We start from the raw sequence: 14,294 nt of genomic DNA on the forward strand, positions 1-14,294 counted from the left end.
AATACACATATTTGCAATTTTTAGTCCTTAAGAAGCTGTTATTAATACATTTATTAAAACATTCATAGCATTTTCATTTGTGTAGACTGCCATTCTTACTTTGAATAGGAATATTGAGATTTTATGAAAATTAGGATTTATCTAAAAATGTATGCAAAACAATCAGAATAAAGTAAGCCTATTGTCATTATACGTTTCGTGTCGCATATCCAACCAAGGGTGGAATAAGGCCTCATACATGTTTAGGAGTAGGCCACCAAAACAAATACTAAGTACATTAAAACCCTACCAGCATATTGGTCAGCCTTGGTGGAACATTCTGCCCCATAGATACCCTTTCCAAACATCCCATCCCCTCCATAGCGAGGATCCAATCCATTCTCCGCAATTCTTTTGATCCGTTCCTCATCCGTTCCATGGAAGAAGTAATGCTCATTGATGTCTTTGAACATGTCAGTCAACAAATGACTGTTGATGTATTTAGTGGTTCTGATGGGTCCTTTGTTCTGTATCGGTAAAGACTCGAGGGGCGGGCACTTAATCTTTCCTTTTCCTTTACGCTGGAAGAACTTTCTTCTCGCAAGGGAGTAGTCTTCATACAGAGAATAGTTCTCGATTCTTTCCACCTTCCTCACCACTATCTGAGAGTGAGAAAGTCCTTGTGCATCATGTCCCTTTCCGACCAATTTAGGGTCAAACGATTTTTCCACTAATGTCTTGACATGTCCAAACGTTGTACGGTCCACAGGAATAATTTCTGTCCTGTTTGGTCGTTTAAAAACCTTTCTTAAATAGTCCATTAGACCATAACCATTCTTGAAATGGTCCCAGTACTGAGGAACTGGGGGATTCTCATACAGCTCCACCCAGTAATGTGGCGTTCCATGTTTTTCCTTAGAAGGAGGAGTGTATTTCTTAGGAGCTTGGTCTGCCATAGATTCATGGAGAGTTTTATACACATTCTTTGTAACTGAATCGACAGCATCCTTCTCGCCAAAAACTGTGATCTTCTTTTTGTCTGATAAAACAATTCAAATGAAAAATGTAAGCCTTATTATAATGGTGTAACTCATACCTTGGTTTCTTTGTATTTCTGATGTTCTTATAGCTTTAATTTTGTTGTGGTAGACAACCAAAGAAAACAAGTTTACCATGTATTAGTTGTGAATGATACTGCCTTAGAATATGAATTTATAGACAAGTGCAACTTGATGGGATCTGCTAGGACATAAAGAAGCAGGACTGTACATTCCATGGGTATATTGTAACTTAATACATGTTCAATATACAGTCAAACCTCCCAAGCAACCACCTCTGTATAAAGATCACCTGCTTATTAAGACCACTATCTAAGGTCTTCAAATGCCCATTTACAACACAGTGTAACCTGTGTATAACGACCACTTGACTATAGAGACCCATGTCACTTTGGTGATCTTTACAGGTTTTAATGTACATGACACTCAAACATGTAGTTATTATGTTATTGAAGGAGCATAAATCTATGGGCTTATCAAAATAAACATAACAATCCAATAGACAACAGGTTTTAAAGTTTTACATACTGGTGTTCAAACAAATCTATTTGAAAGTTATGATTATTGATAGCTTCCATTTTCTTTAAATTTGATCTTGTAATTGAATTGATTTTTTTTTTCAACATGGTGTAGTTCCTATTGTGATTTAAATTTTCAGATGAAAAACACAAATTTAAAAGAAACAATTACATTTTTGATAATTTTCTTATGTACGGGTAGTAAATCTAATATTACATTATTCAATTACCTGTCTCGATCTTAACTTTCACTGACTTCCCAGAGCAAAGCTGATGAATACTCTTTTTATCTACTCTGTCAGAGTGAAGTTGTATTTTTTCTTTTGCAAGAAACTTTTTCCTCAACTCTGATGAGAGAGTGCTACGCACGTCTTCTCCTTTGACCTTTGACATACAGAACAAGGTCATACTGCCAGGTAATATCATGTCTGACCTTGACCTTGAAGGTGTTGCAGCATTTGCTCCTTCCTGTCTCCCAAAGCCAGAGGAATTGACAGGAGCTAAAATATATAATATTAAAAACAATTTTGTAAATTAAATTGTGCCTAAAAGCAAAATATATTTGCATTTAGATAGTGGCAATTCCTGTATTTAAGATCAGTGGATTATGAAGTATTTCAATTTGAAGAATTTTAGTGTCCTAGGCTCGGTTAGACTGTTACACTGTAACCGGAACAAGGATGTTAATTAAGCCCCATCAATCAATCAATCAACCACGAATTTTATCACAACAACTCCAGGTAGCTCAATTACATTTGTATTTAGTTACTGGTGGCTAACTTAGACCAGTCAATAGTCTACATACTAGTATTAAGAACTGTTGTGAATTCAAAATAAAAAAAGTTTGGAAAATTAAAGAATTTAAAGGGACAATTCACTCAGGCTAATATTTTTACATAGACAAGAAGCAAAATATGGCATAAATGTATTGTTCTACATTTCTTATGAAACATATAACATAAAATATTGACAAATTCCACGTCATTGTTTAGTATTTTAATTGATACCGTTATAATTACAAATCGTTGATCAATACGATTAAGCAGGTACAACATGTATGCTGTACCCATATCCGAGCTAAAGTCACACATGTTAAACAAATGAACTACATAACCATTGTGAAGGTGATAAAATGATTTTTTAGGCAAGACAATTAACCTTATAAGGTAAACACACTACTGTCAGAGCGATTTGAGCAGTTCTAGACAAAAGTAGCATTATTCTACGAGCAAGGGACAGGTTTCGGCATACAAGATGTTCCACCACAATGTGTAATGGCCGACAGCGAGCGAGTTTGAACATTTCACACGCATTTCACCACTATGGGCTTTTCTGGCATATCACAGTAAAACTGACTGATCTAATTTCCATTAGAACTGGGTTTTTTCCGATATATGTACAAATTTTAATGTTCACTGGACTATTAGACTGAATTGTCCCTTTAACACTTCGTTAAAGGCCCACTACCTTTCCGAAACAGCTTTTAATTTTTAAAATGGAAATGTAAAACGAGATTGATAGTTTTAAAAAGTTGCAAAAGTTATCAACTTACCGGTAATGCTACACTTATCATTACCTTCTGAACATTTTAATTTAGATAGATAAAATGTTAATTTTCATAATGCGGGTCTTCTTATGTTTCCCGCCATCGTCCTAAATACCGTGCGGTAGTTGATCATCACTGCGCCAGAAGCCAAAACAGCGAAATGAAACCCAACTGTTATCAGGTATATTACACAGGACATCTTGCATAAACTTCATGTTGTAACCTCATCTTAGACCATCGATATATATTTTCTTTTGTAATTAATGTTTTTAGAAACCTTTAAATTTTGCTCCGGAAAGGTAGTGGGCCTTTAAAGGTTTTGTGCAGCCAAATTTTTTTTTTTATAATACGTTAGGATATTGCTTTGGATGAATGAAAAATCAAGTCCCACCCAACAATTCGTCTAGCTTTTAGCGCTATCGGTTGGTTTTGGTCGTGATTTACGGGTAGTGTCGACTACGGTTCAGAGATAATGAGCTAGGCGGTCACGTGGTCTTGTGATGTCTGAGTAGTCTGCAGCTACACAAGGTAAGCCTAGTAGTACTATACATCTATACAACACATACATGTATGCGTATACGTTAGATCTACAATTTGAGTTTTCCGAGTAAATGGTTATTCTAGCTTTTTTAAAATTATGATGTATATATTTTCAGTTTCAAAACATTCCATTTACACCATTTCAAACATTCAAACAAGTATATATCTAACTTTAGATTAGATAATCAGTCCAATTTGATAGCAATATCAAAATGATGTTCGGATCAGTCTGGAATGATATCTAGATAGAATATTATGTAAATTTCTGTGTAATAAAAAACAGTATAATGTAACACTATCTTTTTACGAGTAAAATCACAAAAATAAGCATGAATATATCTATAATGCATGTTTTTATTTCAAACTTCTGCCATAACGATGCAAAAACGGCACAGTTTTTGAGTAAAAATAAAATGTGAACGGTTGCCAGTTATGTGATATTGGAGTAACAGTACCTATCTTATACCGAAAATAATATGTATATCTATATTGTTGCCTTTGAAACTTTATCCATAACGTTTACTAAAAAGCAGAAATGCATCAATGATATTTCTGATATAGGTTTTATATTTACAGTATAAGTGTAGATTAAAAAAAAAAGAGGCCCAAAGGGCCTGTATCGCTCACCTGCAGGTTTGTAATGCTAAGTAATGTTCTGAATACAGGTTCATCGTTTCTTTTCTGAAGGAATTTTAATATTAACCTATAAGTCCCCTATTGGGCCCCATCCCTCCTGCCCCCAGGGGGTCAGAGCAAAAGTTCTGTTCTCCTTCCCCCAAGGATGTTTATGGCCAAATTTGGTCACAATCCATGCAGAACTCGAGGACAAGAAGTGATTTATAGAATTTACCTCTATTTCCCCTATTGCCCCCCCCTCCTGGTTCTGTTCTCCTACCCACAAGGATGTTTATGACCAAATTTGGTTACAATCCATGCAGAACTCTAGGACAAGTACCGATTTATAGGATTAACTATAATTCCCCTATTGGGCCCCACCCCTCCAGCCCCGGGGGGCCAGAGCCAAAATTTATACAAGTTCTGTTCCCCTTCCCCGAACGATGTTTGTGGCCAAATTTGGTTACAATCCATGTAGAACTCTATGACTAGTAGCGATTTAAAGGATTTACCTTTATTTCCCCTAATGGGCCCCGCATCTCCTGCCCCCGTGGGACCAGAGCCAAAATTTATACAAGTTCTGTTCCCCCTCCCCCAAGGATGTTTGTGGCTAATTTTGGTTACAATCCATGCAGAACTCTAGGACAAGTAGCGATTTAAAGAATTTACCTCTATTTCCCCTATTGGGCCCCGCCCCTCCTGCCCCTGGGGGGGTCAGAGCAAAAATTTATACAAGTTCTGTTCCCCCTCCCCCAAGGATGTTTGTGGCTAATTTTGGTTACAATCCATGCAGAACTCTAGGACAAGTAACGATTTAAAGAATTTACCTCTATTTCCCCTATTGGGCCCCGCCCCTCCTGCCCCCGGGGGGTCAGAGCCAAAATTTATACAAGTTCTGTTCCCCCTCCCCCAAGGATGCTTTTGGCCAAATTCGGTTACAATCCATGCAGAACTCTATGACTAGTAGCGATTTAAAGGAAATGTTGACGGACGGACGGACGGACGGACGACGGACGGACGACGGACGCCGCGCCATGACATAAGCTCACCTTCGGGCCAGGTGAGCTAAAAAACATTATTTAAAAATTATACTAATCCTTAAAATAGCCTATTCATTGTCGATCCTTTTGTATATCATACCGATACTTAAATAGTGTGATATATGAACATACTTAGTGATATTTAAATAAGTATACTTAGTGTGGTAATGCTGTAACCCTTCTTGTATGACTATACATGTAGATTCGAAACGGTGAAAATACATGCTTAGAATTCTTACTTATACCTTAGAAATTACAGAACATTGCTATGCCACGATTCCGTTACTACAGTACTTGGCTGGAATTATTTTTAAGGTTAAACCAGTACCTTTAGTTGCAATTAAGTTCTTAGAACCATTTTTGTTTCTAAATAAGTCAGCTTCCATTATTATTTTATCTGTGAACGACATATATATATATATGTGTAATATATATTCCTAGGTATGATCAGGGATATTTTATTTGCATTTGCTTTTACATTTTCATTTTAAAAATGGAGGTTATAATAAAATACCAAGAGCATAGATGTACGGGGTTTCTATAATTCAAATCACAATCCAATTAACGGATGTCCTAGCCTGATTGACAGTAAGACAATACCAAATACCCGATATAGTCCAACGAATAGCAAATTGCCCGCGGCAAGGTAATTACAGGTGAGTTCGATGAATGGCGTTGTGTACAGGTAAACAACATCCTGGTCCAGGTATTACATAACCATCAAACCAAAGGCATGGCTAATTATATATCTATATCGGTGTAACTATACGTATATCGATTAAAAATTGAACGCGACTGCACTATCTTAAAAAAAAAAGTTTGTTTTGCTTAATATTTCAATATCTTGATCTTTTATAATATCAAAAATAAATTCTTTTTACCACATGTTGAAACGTATTACGGTATTGTAATAAATGTGTCTCAATTTATTTGGTTAGCAATACACAACACAATGTTTGTAATGATCAATCAGCGGTGTGTATGTACGTCAAGCATCATATCCTCGATGCTTTAATCAAGGATTTCTTTACTTGTTACGTAAAATTTCATTTTACAGTCACAAACTTTGCAATTCATAATGTATCAAAGATACAGACTACAGGAAAATATTACCTAATTAAAGCTTATTCGTTGCTGAGCTCCTCGACAAAAAAAAATCCGAAACTATTATTTCTGTGCGGATATTCTTTCATAATTACACAAAGATACCTGCTATTAGAGCATAAATTAGAGTATTTGAAACATCAAATTTTACTCCTTTAGTTATTTACATTCAAGTCAAAGTTATTGTAAGATTAACTTCACTCAAAAGTAATCATAAAAAATCGTTGATCGGCTTTTCCTGTGACCGTCGATATAAGTGATAGCACATCAGTTATACATATGTAGTACAGCTATAAGCCACGGACTATTATGATGTCATACGGCTTAGAGCTAGAAAATATGCAAAATCAGGTGGTCAGAAAATTTGACCTGATATCGACGGCTTACGGGTTATTCCGGTCGCGTGCGGTACGGAGAGGTTTCTACACGTGCTAATAAAGCCATTTCCAGCATAAACTGAAATTATCATTTTTGACTGCACAAATCCTTTAATAACAAAGAAAGTATGTCAAGCTGTAGTCAGGTCATTAGACCTATGGATATGATTGGTGGAACAAAAATGCAAAAAGTGTATTCTGTATCAATTTTGTAAATCACAAGAGTTATCTGCCCTTGGGGATAGGTATTGATTGTGATGTCATGTGTTTGTGAGCGTAATGTCATATGCTTTTTGGAGAACATTACATAAATTGCGACCACAAAATAATGATGTCAAAATGGACACCAGGAACCTGCAAAGGAGCTAACTATGTAATATAAAAATTTTGCAAAGACGGAATAGTGAGGTTTGTGGTTCGAAGAAAGATATCACAAGACTAGTAAAGTGTTTTCGATGACACAGAACTAATACATATTTGCCTATATACATACCCTGAGCCTGATGTTGTTGTAAGGTACTACTTTGACCTTCCTCCCATTCAAGCTGCTTGAGGAAAACATCAAGATGTTGTTCATCATAAATAACAAGCACCACATTCTAAAAAAAAAATAAAGAAAAAATGTTTTAGTCATTTAGTCATTTAGACATCTGAAATTCTTCCTTAAACTCTCTAAAGAGGATGAGAAGTTGAGGCTACAATGTATTAGAGCAAATATTGTACAGCCTATAGGCTGACCACCTGTGATTTTTCTCCAGGGGCTCTACCTTTCCTCTTGTGAAAATAGGGTTACATCTACAAGTCTAACTCATGAAATATAGCCTGTTCCTAAGCTCTGATTTCGATGAAATTAGGAATGCATAGTGGTAATTATAAACATTAAATGGTTCTGCTTCCATATATTCCATGGGGACGTTTGAGAGCTAGGAATCAGGGACAAAACAGGACAGGACCCAATAGCTGGGAAGTGGTGACAACATACTCATTAAACATACCCCCAATATTATGGTGGAAGGATAATAGGGTACTATGGTACTGTATCCAATTAAATGTTTGCTATGTAGAATCTTCCATTGGTGCTTTGAAGCCTCTATAAATGATTTTGAAATCAAATAGTCAAAATCAACTTCACCTTTTTTTCAACATGTCAGTACTGTAAATTGTTAGCTATAATGTTACATGAGTATGTATTTAGTCAAATATAGCTACAAATGTTTCTACCCAGAAAAATGAAATGTAATCTCCAGCCCACAAATAGGTACCAATACAATCATATATTTTTACGTCTTTCTCTTCTTTGTTTTTGTAATGTCTGATTATGGCATATGCATTTAGCTTCATTGAACGCTATTTATTTATAGCCTAGCTATCAACCACGGCAACCATACATGTACATACATGTAGTTACCAGCTTTGATCTGTCTAAAATTATAAAAAGGATGTAAGTGGAGAATTGATCCTCATTTTGACTGCTTATACATGTATATATATGGTAGTATGAATTGAAATGGCAAGGAACATGTTCATTTATGGAGCTCTGATAGAATATATATTTGTTGCCAACTGCATTCATACTACCATGATATACGCAATCCAAATGAAGATTTATCATCAACTTATGTTATATATCGTAACAACTACAACCCAAAATTCCTTACTGTCAGACTGGTGCCCTGTTTACAAGCTGTAACAGCCGCCGTCACCAAACACTCCGCAATGAATGATGCAGGATACTCCAGGAGTCTCCCTGTTCCAACAGCAGGGAAGGCGATCGTTGCAGCTCTGAGTTTTCTTGCCTCAGCAAAAATCTCTTGTAGTGTTGATTGTATCTCATTCTGCAGCTGGAAGTTATAAAATAGAAGCATATATATAGGATCTTAAATTAACTTTGTTAACTTTTTATCACACAACTACAACAACATACATTTCAAAGAATCTCACGTCAACATGTGTTCAGTGGATGCCGCCATTCATCCTTGAATTCTTGAATGAAGTGTCACATCATTTTATTGTTTCTGTCATGACGTACATCACAATGAATTTCCAGTCAATGAAAATTGCTCTAAGTCATATAACATTACTGACATATGCTAACATATTACACAGGCAAAATCACTGAATATCAGGCAGATTATGTGATAGATATTAAATATTAAGAAAAATTAACATTCTCTTACTAGGTATATACTTTCGATTTTGTTGTAGACTTAAAATATTTTGAGATGCCTATATACACTAATAAAAAAACTTGATCAGATTTTTCGTTGATATTTAGCTTAGTTAATTAATCATTTAAATTGTTAATTAAGAACAAAATAAGGAGGAAAGAGTTATCTACCCTAGGTTTCTGATCGACACGCCACCGACGCAGTACCATGTGACAGACATGTTGACACAGAAGAGCTCCAGAACTTTGGGTGAAAACTACACTTCTTCCGTCATCAGCCTTTCTGAAGGACTAAAAATTAAAGTCAACAAATATTTCATTTAAAGAATAAACTAGAAATATGTCTGTTAGACATAAAGTGCTCGCTAAACATTTCCTAACCTTAATTTCCTCTATGAAATCATCCTCTGCAACAGGTGTACATAGCACTTTCGCTCATTATCATTGGGACTATTGCAAGGTGATGGTTTACACCCTTGGTGCATTGTAATAAATACTTTCCTTTACTTCATCAGAACTTTAAATGTGAAATTACTTTGAAGTTTTTTGTTACATAAAAGTGTGTTTATTATCATATTGATATTGATACGATAAATTTGTTTCGATGTTCCAAATAGTCGTCAGCTAGAACACCGTCCAGTCTCCGTGCACGTGCGCATAGTGACTTACCTGTGTCATACTTGAATGCGTTTCTGGGGTACATTAGATCTAGAGCTCAGACTGATATTTTATAATGTGTTTTTTTTATTCTGTTTCTCTCATACAAAGCTGTGTAATTTTATAAATGTTAATTAGAACTGCAGCAAATGCGGTCTATGCATGGTCAGAGGGTTTAGTAAACGATGGTGCAATGTACACCGAGGACCTAGGATGATAAATTAAATATGTGGCCGGTACTAAAAGTAATCTGTTTCGTCACTTTCTTTTATTGACTATATAAACCTGAATTGCATTGTATTGTTTCTGAAGTTTCCAAAGTCGATCAGATGCTTAGAATAACGTGAACGATGCAAGAGTTTGTATGATACACCGCTTGAAGTTTACACAAAACAAATGCGTTTAGCACTGTGAAATTTCACTGTTGTTAATTTATAGTAGATTATCGCTGACAAGTATGTCTTAATATATGTTTTTAAAAGTTTGGTGTCACTTAATCATGGTGAAATCTATTAAACGCTATAAGACACTGACTTCTGACAATAGTAGTACACTCGCACTAAAAAGATACAATGTATCATATAAAATTCTAATGTTTTCCATAACACAATAGCAGGATTATGGATATCAATTTTTTTTCACAAAATTTGAAGTTCAACTTCATAAAAAGCTGTTTTCACCTATATATGCAGAGTTAATATATATCATTTTTTCATCTTATTTATAAATCATGTTATGTTATGCAAGTTATTCAAAATGTTTTAAAACATATAACAAAATTTTTATACAATACATGTAATTGTATAACAAATGATAATTCCTGCCCAATTTAAGTTGAAAATTTAAGATTTAAAATATCTTTAATAAATAATTCCGGTGTTATAATTGCGCAATGAAAGAATTTTATTGTTTCATTATTAAACATTAATACCAGATTTGAAAATGAACATATATATATTGAATGAGTTTAATATTTTATTCTGCAAATAATTTCTTCATCATTACATGTATATGATAATTACCTTCTCTAACTGTGGACCTCCAAGTTGTAGGAACTTTTTGGAAATGAAGCTTTCTGTTAAATTCCTGGATTCTCCTAATACACTAACCAGCATGCAAGCCTACAATGGATAGAGGAAAGGTTACCGGTAATAAGTTTTAAGTTTATCATCAATTGCAAGGTTTAAAATTGGACCGATACAACATTTGATAAACAAGAGGCCCAGAGGGCCTGTATCGCTCACCTGGTTTGTAATGCCTAGTAATATTCTGGATACAGGTTCATTGTTTATTTTCTGAAGAAATTTGAATATTTACCTCTAATTCCCCTATTGGGCCCCACCATTCCTGCCCCCTGGGGGTCAGAGCCAAAATTTATACAAGCTCTGTTCCCCTTCCCCCAAGGATGTTTGTGGCCAAATTTGGTTATAATCCATGCAGAACTCTATGACTAGTAGCGATTTATAGGATTTACCTTTATTTCCCCTATTGGGCCCCGCCCCTCCTGCCCCCAGGGGGTCAGAGCCAAAATTTATACAAGTTCTGTTCCCCTTCTCCCAAGGATGTTTGTGGCCAAATTTGGTCACAATCCATGCAGAACTCTAGGACAAGTAGCGATTTATAGGATTTACCTTTATTTCCCCTATTGGGCCCCGCCCCTCCTGCCCCCGGAGGCTCAGAGCCAAAATTTATACAAGTTCTGTTCCCCTTCCCCCAAGGATGCTTGTGGCCAAATTTGGTTACAATCCATGCAGAACTCTATGACAAGTAGCGATTTATAGGATTTACCTTTATTTCCCCTATTGGGCCCCGCCCCTCCTGCCCCCAGGGGCTCAGAGCCAAAATTTATACAAGTTCTGTTCCCCTTCCCCCAAGGATGTTTGTGGCTAAATTTGGTTACAATCCATGCAGAACTCTAGGACAAGTAGCGATTTATAGGATTTACCTTTATTTCCCCTATTGGGCCCCGCCCCTCCTGCCCCCGGGGGGTCAGAGCCAAAATTTATACAAGTTCTGTTCCCCTTCCCCCAAGGATGCTTGTGGCCAAATTTGGTTACAATCCATGCAGAACTCTATGACTAGTAGCGATTTATAGGATTTACCTTTATTTCCCCTATTGGGCCCCGCCCCTCCTGCCCCCAGGGGCTCAGAGCCAAAATTTATACAAGTTCTGTTCCCCTTCCCCCAAGGATGTTTGTGGCCAAATTTGGTCACAATCCATGCAGAACTCTATGACTAGTAGCGATTTAAAGGAAATGTTGACGGACAGACAGACGGACGGACGGACGGACGACGGACGACGGACGCCGCGCCATGGCATAAGCTCACCGGCCCTTCGGGCCAGGTGAGCTAAAAACATTTTTAAACATAAACATACCCCTTCTTCTGTGATGCTTCCCTTCTTAACTGTGATTGTACATCTTCCGACTTGTATAGACTTTGTCATTCTGGGATATCGTGCAGGCTTTCTTGGTATAGAAATATCCTCAGAATCTCTACGACCATGGCTGTCTCTGCCTCCTTGCCCTTTGGACTCTCTAGTCTGATGTCTGGGCTGGTGTGGGGTATGTTGACCTCGTGGCTGACCTGTCCTTCCTGTGGCGGAATGTTTGTTACGTGGAGTGTTAGAAGGATCTAGGACTGGCATGGAAGCTGAGCGTGCCATACCTCTAGGCTCTTCATACCTAAATTTGAAAAATTAAATCATAATAATTTCAATATAGAAACACAGCTGATATTTTCTATCAGGACATATATATACAGCATATCAATGTAAACCACATGTATATACATGTGCTTGGAAAAAATAAAAAGGAGGTTGAAAATTTTGAAAACATTGAACTTATCAAGAGAAAATAAACAATGTGATGATTTAGATATTATAGAGATTATTATTTATGAACCTTTGCATGCTTCCTCATTAATAATTTGAAAGTGGGGAACAAGTGACATCACATAATAATGGCTGTATATGTTTGTTCGACAGAATTTGTTTGGCCTTTGAACTTTAGGAGTGATTCAAGTCTTCTATTATATTAATGCATTAGTTCAATCACTTGATTATTAAATATTAATAAATATTAAGATATGAAAAGAACATTACTAATTAAGTAAAACTGACTTTGAAATTAACATTTAAATTAAATATCAATTTGATAAATGAGAAACGTCATATGCTATTAACCTTTAACTTGTGTTGAATATACTTTATCGTACATTTATTTTTGGCATACCGTTATATATAAACGTACTTTGTATTTCTAGAGGTACAAGTAAATAAATGTTCATCACTTTGTATAATATAACCATATACACGGTGTACTGGGGATAACAAATGAAATAGGAACTTAGAAGAACCACATTTTCTGCCTTCCTTTAGTTAGAACAAAAATGAATTCATATCAACCACTAGATCTTACCTGGGGCCCTGTCTGGTTCCAGAAATGGGGTTGAATAGAATGACACAGGAATGTCTAATGCTGAATTGTTTTAGGAAGTCTTTACCCTTCCTTGATGAAATGCCCTCTATCATTACTGCCTTCTCATCCGCTATAAAAAACCAGTACTATTATGACAACGAAACTAGAAAGGTTTAAGACAAAAATGCTCACTCCACCTCTCCCACCTCAAAATGTAATCTTGATAGAATGGAACAGAACTTGAGATGGAACAAACATTAAAATTCCAGATAACACTAAATGCTTTCCTACTGATCTATCTGAGTTACATTGTGTCTCACACCTTGTCTCGTCATCAAAATGATAACAACGACAAAATTAAAATGCTACAAAATGTCTGCCTCTGGATTCATCTGAAGTCTACACCAATGGAGGAACGATGGTCACCATCTTGGATGTTTGATCTCGCATAAAGTATAAAGAGATATAAATACTGACAAGGTATGAGTGAGATGAGCATTACTTGGCAGTTACAGAGATTAGCCAGATGCATGTGCTTAATAATTTTTATCTGCATTAGTTAATAAATTTAGAGTTGGGGTAAAAATAAAATTATTTCATCACCTGTGAGTGGTCTTGCTTTTCCCTCTAGTCTGCTAAGATCCACACTGCCTTCCCAAATACTGTTTGTAAGGCTTTGTACCTGACCTTCTGTTTTCTTTACAAGGCTAGGACTGCCTTGTACTGTGACTAGATAAATGCCCCCCTTGTACTCATGATCCAACTGACCACCATCATGTCTAAAAATTAAAAAAAATTAATTAATTAAAAGCATTCCTCTGAATCAGAATTACACATCTTTTTTATATGATTTATCCAAAAGTAGCACAATCAACAACCTTCAAAATCCATAATGCCATATTACCTAAAAAAACTAGCTTGTCACTGCAGCTACAAAGTACATATAATTCTTCAAATTAAGCTGCAGTGGCTATTGGTATGAAGAACTTGTTCAAAAGTAGCACAATCCACAGCCTTCAAAATCCATACTGCCATATCTTCTAATAAAACTTCAAATTATCAATTTATCATTAACTTAACTTGAAGCACTATAACTAGCTTGTCATTGCAGCTATAATTTACAAAATATTTCTTCAAATTAAGCTACAGTACATGTAGCTAATTGTACGAAAAACTTTTACGATTTGCCATTATACCAGCTTATCATTGCATTGAACCCAAGACATGAGCATGTGCTGTAATTTCTATGATCTAGAATGTCATCCATACATCTG

At 35.9% G+C, this 14,294-nt stretch overlaps 1 protein-coding gene across 1 annotated transcript in view; it reads right to left on the reverse strand.

Annotated features, from left to right (window-relative positions):
• Positions 1-14,294, reverse strand: part of LOC138328202 (uncharacterized) — a 30,134-nt gene that overhangs the window by 5,319 nt on the left and 10,521 nt on the right. Inside the window, exons 6-14 of the mRNA XM_069274889.1 lie at positions 13,624-13,799; positions 13,021-13,150; positions 11,979-12,285; positions 10,624-10,722; positions 9,116-9,235; positions 8,436-8,618; positions 7,271-7,376; positions 1,786-2,055; positions 290-1,018 (exon numbers count right to left, since the gene is read on the reverse strand). Coding sequence (XP_069130990.1) covers positions 290-1,018; positions 1,786-2,055; positions 7,271-7,376; positions 8,436-8,618; positions 9,116-9,235; positions 10,624-10,722; positions 11,979-12,285; positions 13,021-13,150; positions 13,624-13,799 — 2,120 coding nt within the window. The remainder of the gene's footprint in view (positions 1-289; positions 1,019-1,785; positions 2,056-7,270; positions 7,377-8,435; positions 8,619-9,115; positions 9,236-10,623; positions 10,723-11,978; positions 12,286-13,020; positions 13,151-13,623; positions 13,800-14,294) is intronic.

The sequence above is a fragment of the Argopecten irradians genome, chromosome 7, assembly GCF_041381155.1.
Source record: "Argopecten irradians isolate NY chromosome 7, Ai_NY, whole genome shotgun sequence".
Taxonomy (NCBI): domain Eukaryota; kingdom Metazoa; phylum Mollusca; class Bivalvia; order Pectinida; family Pectinidae; genus Argopecten; species Argopecten irradians.